Source organism: Amblyomma maculatum, chromosome 10, assembly GCF_055883805.1.
Source record: "Amblyomma maculatum isolate TAMU_Amacu chromosome 10, ASM5588380v1, whole genome shotgun sequence".
Taxonomy (NCBI): Eukaryota; Metazoa; Arthropoda; class Arachnida; order Ixodida; family Ixodidae; genus Amblyomma; species Amblyomma maculatum.
In genome coordinates, this window is record NC_139353.1 from 56,607,932 (window position 1) to 56,616,628 (window position 8,697).

General features: G+C 50.6%; 1 protein-coding gene across 1 annotated transcript; it reads right to left on the reverse strand.

Annotated features, from left to right (window-relative positions):
* Positions 1–161: 161 nt before the first annotated feature.
* LOC146176548 (uncharacterized) lies at positions 162–7,458 on the reverse strand. The gene is made up of 2 exons (XM_084581316.1): positions 6,219–7,458; positions 162–211 (listed from the first exon to the last, which is right to left on the reverse strand). Exons 1-2 carry the CDS (start codon positions 7,456–7,458, stop codon positions 162–164), a joined length of 1,290 nt encoding a protein of 429 aa, XP_084437442.1.
* Between the last annotated feature and the right edge of the window lie 1,239 nt (positions 7,459–8,697).

An 8,697-nucleotide genomic window follows, 5' to 3' on the forward strand; every position in this document is an offset into this window, starting at 1 on the left:
GCGCAGGCCACGTATGCCCTTAGGTCAAGGACTGTTAGTGCAGTGCTTTCTGAAAGAGTAAGTGGGAAAAATAAAACGTTGCCTGTAATTGTACGTACATGTATGGCTCGAACTTTGCCGCAATCTGTCGAAAAGCTGATGAGCTGCGCTCAAATTTCGCATTACGAAGTTATGTTCTCCTCGGCACCTTTTTGTTGTACCTTGGTAATACCTGCGATATTAAAGCAAACGCTGGTAAAAATCATAATAGTTGTAGAAAGGGGGATAAGTGTTAGTGTTGGCAAAGTTTTACAATTCTAACGCGAAAAAAGTAAATGCTGTCTTCTACGAAAATCCCGCGCCGCACTGAACAAAGGCAGAAAATGTTGCTTCTGCACACAGCTCATCGCGCATCCCTTGTAGAATACAACCAGCATTCCGTTGAACGCATCGAGGTTCACTGGCGTTCTGTAATTGGTTTACAGGAAAGGAAAGTCGCTGTATTTTTCGGACACACTGCGTGACCAGCTGATTGATTTATAGGAAGGGAAAGGCACGTAACTGCCTCACTTGTTTTCTGTGGACACCTTAACCGCGCCGTAAGGGAAGGCAGGAAGGTGGGAGTGAAAATGTAAAGAGAGAAAGAGGAGCCGTAGTGGAGGGCTACGGGGTAATTTCGACCACCTGGGGATCTTTAACGTGCGCTGACATCGCACAGCACACGGATGCCTCTTTATTTCGCCTCCATCGAAACGCAGCCGCCGAGGTCGGGTTCGAACCCGGGTACTTCGGCACAGTAGTCGGGCGTCTCACGACTCCACCAATCCGGCGGGGCACGTGACCAGCTGAACGGTGCCTTAAGAGAAATGAGGAAGGGAAGGGAAAGGGGGAAGAAAGGGAAATGTGGCGTAGTAGAGGGCTACAAAGTAATTCGACCAGCTTGTAATCTTTAACGTGCATTGATATCGCACAGCACATGAACACTGATCCGTATCGCATCCATCCCATCAAAACGCAGCCGCCGGAGGTCGGATTGCAACCGGCTACGCCGGCATAGTAGTCAGGCATCTTAACAACTGTACCACCGCGGCGGGGCTGGACAAATCTCGCCGACGCTAGATTTTCGTCAATGGCCTAGAAAAGCTGTGTCCCTAAAAATGAGGAGCATAGGCCTGGCGGGTGGCAGCTAGCAGCTGTCATGGCCCACCACTGGCTGGACATAGGTGTGTCTTCCATTACATAGGGAATCAGCTGCCAACTCGGGTATCTCCCTTCATACGAGAAGAAAAAAATTTGGAGGACGCTTAAGCTTCGCCTTCAAGAGTGGAACGCGATAGCGTTATTGCACCTCGTTCGCACCGCCCAATCATACGCTCGGTATGCTCTTGAGTCACACAAAGACATAGCTTTCATACTCAACACTTCTAAGTGCACTGTACAACTTTTTTTCTAATTATTTGTTGACGCTTGATTCTACAACCCGTGAGGGTGCACGGCGAAACGTCAGGGGCGAGTGGCGCGCCACGTGTCGGGGCAGCGCCGCTACGGTGGCCAGCCATCGTAGCGCCGCACATTGCGAGGAGGGTTTCTTCTGTGTTTGCCGCAAGATGGCTCTGCATGTGCGCAGAGCGCAGAAGAAATGTAGCGGAAACGTACTTCGCTTACCCGCAGTATAACGTTCTACGGCACGTTTCTAAGGCAACACCGCCTTCACTAGAAGCGCTTTTGTACCGCTTTCAAGCATCGAACTCGTGGCTGGAAAGAAGAAGGGCGTTCTGGGCGGCTTAGCCTGAAAATGTTGCTTGCTAGAAACAGCGCATCGGCCGTTGGCCGAGGTCTTTCGACTCCTCAGGACACTACCGAAACGTACAAAGTTGTCCTTCCACGCCTGCCCACCGGTAATGTTGTCCTTAATACCGTTTTCCTGCATGCCGACCTTAAGGGTCGCCCGTACCGAGCACCTGACTTTCGAGACGCACTTGCACAGATTTTGGACCTCCGGGAAATTTTGTGCATTGGTCAATACCAAATGAGCCACGTGTGGATGGTTACCTGCGAGAGTAGTTCTTCAAAGCAGAAGCTAATTAACAAAGCAGAGTTCCCTGTGAAAGGACTTCGGTGCATGGTGTTCGACCCGGATACAAAGAATGTCAAGGTTAAGCTCCTTTGGCTTCCCCGCTATATGGAGCACCGGAGGATTGTGGAAGCTTTCGAGCCTTATGGAACGATTCAATCTGTGGAGCGTGAAAAGTGGCGGTGCAGAGGGATGGAGCACATGGAAACGGCGAACCGTGAAATCTCCCTCACGCTCAAGGACGGAGTGTCAGCAAGTACAATTCCTCACACTCTTAATGTTTATGGGGTGCAGGCATTAATGCTTATCTCAGGGAGACCACTGTGTCTTCAATGCAGCCGGGTAGGTCATGTACGGCGTCAGTGCCGAACGCCTCGATGCACCCAGTGCCGGCGCTTTGGCCATACTGTGGAGAACTGTGTATTAAGTTATGCCGATAGACTGCGTCAAGGCCAGTGGTCACGAGAAGATGTCGTGGCGTCCGAACATATCATGGATGTGTCAGAGGTTGTTGATGTAACTGGTGAGTTAGGTCGTGAACCTCAAATTGATGGGGACCAGAAGCCTTGTGCACTTCACATCAACACAGAAGAATCTGCAGTGACTGGCCATCAAGAACCAGCGCATCCAGAGCCAAAACCGCCGTACCCGGGCCCGCCTGTGAGTGCCACTCAGAGTGTTGCGCTTGCTGCCCAAGAACCACCTGTCATTGAAGGACGTCTGGATATGCCTCCTGTGGAATCAATGGAGAAGATACTGCCAGTGGATGCTCGCCTATCCTCCTTCGTCATTGATTCTCCTTCGTCGTTGGAGGGTAACAGTGAGCCGTCTGTGGCGCCGATCTCTGGTGCGTCCGGTTCTCTGTCGGCTGTCAGTGTGGCAGCGAGCGATGTGCTCCAATCAGGTTCGTGGGCCGAAGCCTTGAGTGTCTCAGAGGAGGACATGGATAACACAGTGCCTTTGAAGCGTCCCGCAGATGATGAGGTGTGTATCGATGGTGCTGGCCAGAAGGCACACTGTGTAGAGGCCACAGGAAGGGTGACTTTAAAGAGGAGGGCGATGTCTGCCCGAAAGGCCGCCAATTTGCAGGCGGGCCACCCCATGCCAGGGGATGATGTTTAAAAGGACTAGTACCTGTTGTAGCCGCGGCGAGCGAAGCAGAGACAGAGCGACTAAGCAACATGTTTATTCGGCATGCTGTGCCGTACAGATTAAGAGACCCGCACGAGCGATCTGCGCGCTGACTTCTTAACAAGTGCCCCGCTCCCCCTCTCGGCGTTGCCATTCACACACGTCACAGCATCACGTGACACTACATACCAATCGCGCACAATGCGATCACATGATACTTCATTCCCTTTCCCCCTGTTTTACACCAGCTCTATGGGGTATAACGATCAGGAGGCTTCCGAGAACGAGCACTGCGCCGAAGAGGTGGCGTGTCCGGAGGTGGCGCATGCTCCCGGAGCGGTGGTGCAGGCAGCGTGGACCTTGCAGGCGAACTAGCGTTCTGTCCCCGCAACGTAGATGCTTGGGCAGGCTGTGGTGCTGAGGAATCCTGTGGCTCAGACGTATCTAAGGAAGGGGTCTTAGTAGACGACTCTTCCGGTACAGAATCAGGCATTGAACTAGGCACAGAAGGATACACAGTTGGCCCGGATTCCACACTTTGAAACGAACACGGACGTAGGTTGTCAGCATGCACAAACCTCTGTTCCTGCCCTATTCTAACATTGTAGGTGGATGCACTGCACCGCTGTTCTATAACGCCTCGCAACCACTTCGATTCCCCAGGACGTAGTCCTTGGACGAACACATGGTCGCCTTCCTCAAATGATCTCCATGACCGCCCTCTCTCGTTAGCCTTCTCTTTTGTCTGGTAGAACCTGTCGTCCATACGTTTTTCCAAGTTCGGTTGGAGAAAGGTCAGGCGTGTGCGCGGCTTCCATGACAGAAACAATTCCGCAGGTGTCAGCCCCGTGGTTGCGGTTGGTGTGTTTCGGTACGTGAACAGAAATTGGTCAACCCGATATTGCAAGGTTTTCTTGATCCCTGTTCTTCTCTCGTCGAGAACCTGTCGCAAAAGGTCCCGCTTAATGGTCTGTACGTACCGCTCTGCGCTTCCATTTGATGCGGGATGGTACGGTGGCGTCCTGGTATGCCACACCCCATTCCTGCGGAGAAAGTCTGCGAAATTCTTGGCACAGAACTGTGGACCATTGTCCGTAACTACTTCTTCTGGCAGGCCGTAGGACGCAAAGACCCTCCCTCCGCAGCTTTTCAATGGTCTTCTCGGTAGAGGTGGATGGCATGACGAACACTTCTGTCCACTTGGAATGCACATCCACTAGGACTAGGAGCCACTGGTTATCGGTAAAAGCAAAGTCCAGATGGATTCTTTGCCATCTGCGAGTTGGCCAACCCCAAGTTATCAGTGGAATACGTGGCGGAGCATTTTGTATTAACTGACACGTGTCACAGCTTTTCACAATCTGCTCAATGTCTTCCGTGAGCTGAGGCCACCACACAAAGCTACGGGCGAGCATTTTCATGCGCGTCATCCCGGGGTGTCCTTCGTGCAAAAGATGCAACACCCGTTTGCGCAACCCACGAGGTATAATCACTCGATTTCCCCATGTAACACACTGCTGATCTACAGATAGCTCATGTCGACGAATTAAATAAGGCATTAACTCATCATCTTTAACATGCGGCGGCCAACCACTCATAGTATAACACAGCACTTTCGACAATACTCTATCAGTTCGAGTGCACTTCTGAATTTCAACAGCAGACAATGGCACTTCATCAACAACTGAAAAGAAATGTGCATAATCCGAGACATCATTGCGATTTGCAAGTGGTAACCTTGAAAAACCGTCAGCATTTCCAACCTCTCGACCTTTGCGGTAAACCCAACGATAATCATACGCTGCAAGAAGTAAAGCCCAGCGCTGCATGCGGGCTGCTGTCATCACTGGTACGGGCTTACCATGAGCGAGCAAGCCTACCAATGGCTGATGGTCGGAGTAAATCTCAAAGCGATGCCCGAACAGATATTTGTGGAACTTTTTCAGCCCAAAAAACAACAGCCAAGGCTTCTTTTTCGATGTGAACATACCCCTGCTCTGCCTTACTTAACGTTCTGGAAGCATAGGCAATTGGCCTTTCGTCGCTTCCAATCTTATGAAAAAGAATGGCTCCTACGCCGTAAGCCGAAGCGTCGCACACTAGTCCTATCGGCTTTTTCTGGTCGTAGTATGTCAGCACATTGCTTTGTGTCAACCAGCTCTTACTTTCTTGAAACGCTTGCTCAGCTTCCTGTGACCACTAAATCCCTTTTCTTTTTTTAGAGCATTATACAGAGGCTTAGGCTTAGCTGACATGTTCGGTACAAACTTCCCGTAGAAGTTAATCAAACCCAGGTAAGCTCGCAACTGTGCCGGATCTTTTGGACTTGGTGCCTCTTTTATCGCTTTCACCTTTTCATCTGATGGCCGAACGCCCTTGTCGTCCAGAATGTGGCCTAGGTAAGAGACAGATGTCTGAAAGAATTTACACTTTTCCTTTTGCAATCGCATGCCTCTTTCTAGAAAACGTGCCAACACCCTTTCCACTCGATGAAAACATTCGTCAAATGTTGAACCTGCGATAAGCACATCATCCAAGTAGCAGCTTACCCGCTCAAGCCCTTTTAACACATCATCCATGACAGACTGGAAAATAGCAGGTGCACTTGTGAAGCCATAGGGCAAGCGCGTGTACTTGAAAAGCCCCAGGTGTGTATTGACAACCACCATTGATTGTGCCTCCGGATGCAGTTCCAGCTGTTAGTACGCTGTCGACAAATCAAGCACTGTGAAATACTTGCATCCTGACAACTTTGCAAACAAATCTTCCATCACGGGAAGTGGATAATGGTCAGTTCGCAGGCACGGATTCAATGTAACCTTGAAGTCCCCACACACTCTGACTTTGTTGTTCGCCTTAGGCACAACAACTAGGGGCGTCGCCCAGTCGCTTTTCTGTACAGGGACTAACACTCCCCTGTTCACAAGAGACTGCAATTCAAGTGACACGGTTTCCCTCAAAGAAAATGGCACCTGTCGCGCTTTGCAAAATACGGGGTTGCTCCCCTCCTTCAAAACCAGCCTGACTGGACTACCTTTGATCAGCCCCAGAGTGGGCTCGAACACCTTTGCGTACTTCTCAAGTAGCGCCGCAACTTTGTCTAAACACACGCCATGCACACTTGACCAGTCTAGCTTAAGAGCCTCCAGCCAGTCACGCCCTAGCAACGCAATGTCGCTATTGTTGTCGGTTTTGACGACAATGAGCGGAAGTTGCTTGCACTGACCATTATGTTCGACTGGAACCATCAACTTCCCTGTGACTGTTAGCGGCGACCCACCGTATGTCCTCGGCTTTATGTGGCAAGGCTCTTTAGGTAGACTGGGCCACAATTTCCTGTATAGCGTTTCTGGCACAATGGAAACACACGCACCCGTGTCTATTTGCATGTTAACATCCTTCTTGGCTACCTTGAGACAAATTTCATAATGCCCTGGGCGTTCTGCACAAGAATAGACATTGTACAACAACACTTGGTCACAATCCGCGTCCTCCACAGCTACCGAATTAGCCGCGTCTCTAGACTTGAACTTGCACATTTTCGCCAAGTGTCCGTAACGCTTGCATGCACGACAACGATACTTGCGAAATTTGCAGTTCGATGCTTCGTGCGCTGAGCCACACCGAAAACAGACCGGCGATTCAGACACTCGGTTCCTTACTAGTCCTGCACCGGTTGAACGCTGCTGCTGGCGTTTCCCACCGCCTGGCTTATGACGTACGGCGTCGACTGTACCTTGCGTCCCGGTCGATTGAAATTCCCGACTTTCCTTCCGCGCTAGCTCGATGCTTTTCGCAACGTCGCAGGCGTCCGAAAACGTCAACTTGCTTCTCTTCAGCAACTCTGCTTGCGTTGCGCTGTCGCAGAGGCCCACTACAAAGCGGTCTCGAAGAGCCTCATCGAGGAATTCCCCGAATTCGCATGAAGCTGCCAAACGCCTCAACTCCACTGCATATGCTGCTATGGACTCTCCCTGATGCTGGTACCGCCGATTAAACTTGAATCGTTCTGCGATGACCATGGGCTTTGGGGTGAAATGACTTCCCAGCACTTCTACGAGTTCCGCATAAGTCTTGTCCTCTGGCGTTTTAGGCTCTAGCAAAGTCTTCAGCGTCTTGTAAGCCCTCTTGCCTATTGCCGTAATAAACATCGAGACCTTGAGGTCGTCGCTCACCTGGGAGGCCTTCAGGAAGTGCTCGAACCTTTCCACGTAGGACCCAAAATCCTCGTCTCCGTCCTCGACGAACTGGTCGAAACTCCCAAGCGTTGCCATCCCTGTGCCTCGCCCAAACGCTCTCCACGAACGCCGGTGCTTCCACGTACGCCGCGATGAGTTTCACGCAGTACAGCAGGATCACGAACGCCGCGATGCGTTTTACGTAGTCCAGCGGGATCACGAACGCCGCGATGCGTTTTACGTAGTCCAGCGGGATCCCATCCTCGTCGCCAATTATGCTGTAGCCGCGGCGAGCGACGCAGAGGCAGAGCGACTAAGCAGCATGTTTATTCGGCATGCTGTGCCGTACAGATTAAGAGACCCGCACGAGTGATCTGCGCGCTGACTTCTTAACAAGTGCCCCGCTCCCCCTCTCGGCGTTGCCATTCACACACGTCACAGCATCACGTGACACTACATACCAATCGCGCACAATGCGATCACATGATACTTCAGTACCAAAAATGGCTAGAGTCGCAGCATATCAAGTCGCTACCCTTAACGTCAGGGGTATGCGTAATCGTCGGAGACAGCAGCAGTTAAGTCATCTGTTAAAGAAATGAAGTGTGTCTGTAGCAGCAATTCAGGAAACAAAGTTGTCCTCCGATGAAGAGACGGAAGCTGCTCTTGAGCCGTTTTTGCCGGAATATAACATTATTGTTAGCCACGCTAGAGGCTTGTCCGGGGGGTGTATGCTATTCCTGGCCAAAACACTAGAGATGACAGCCATGTCTTATTGCATAGGTGGCGAGGGACGACTTATATGCTGTGACCTCACAATCTCAGGTGTGCAGTGGCGAATTATTTGTGTTTACGCCCCTGTAAAACAGCGAGACAGAAGGCATTTTTTTCTTTCATTAGTTAATCATTTGTGCACAGATCGCAAAATTATGTTCTTGGGAGATTTTAATTGTTTTTGTAGGGATGAGGACCGATCAGCATTATGTAAGAGATATGACCCTAGTGCTGCATTACTTAACGATTTGGCTTGTGAATATAACCTTGTGGATGTGGGGCAGGAAAAAGGCGACAGTATTCATTTCACTCATTTTTAGTTCTCCTCTAATGCCCGCCTTGACAGAATTTATGTTTCTGCAGACATGTTAGCAAACTTGTTTGGTTACTGGGTGCGGCCCATCTTCTTCAGTGACCATTGTATGGTGTCTCTTCAGGTAGGGAGGTACAGTCGGCAGATACTTCACCCTCGGTGGGAACTGTGGAAAATGAATAACTGTCTGCTCTCAGATGAAATCTTTAAGCGTGCTGTACCTACTTGTTTGAAAGACATATGGTCAC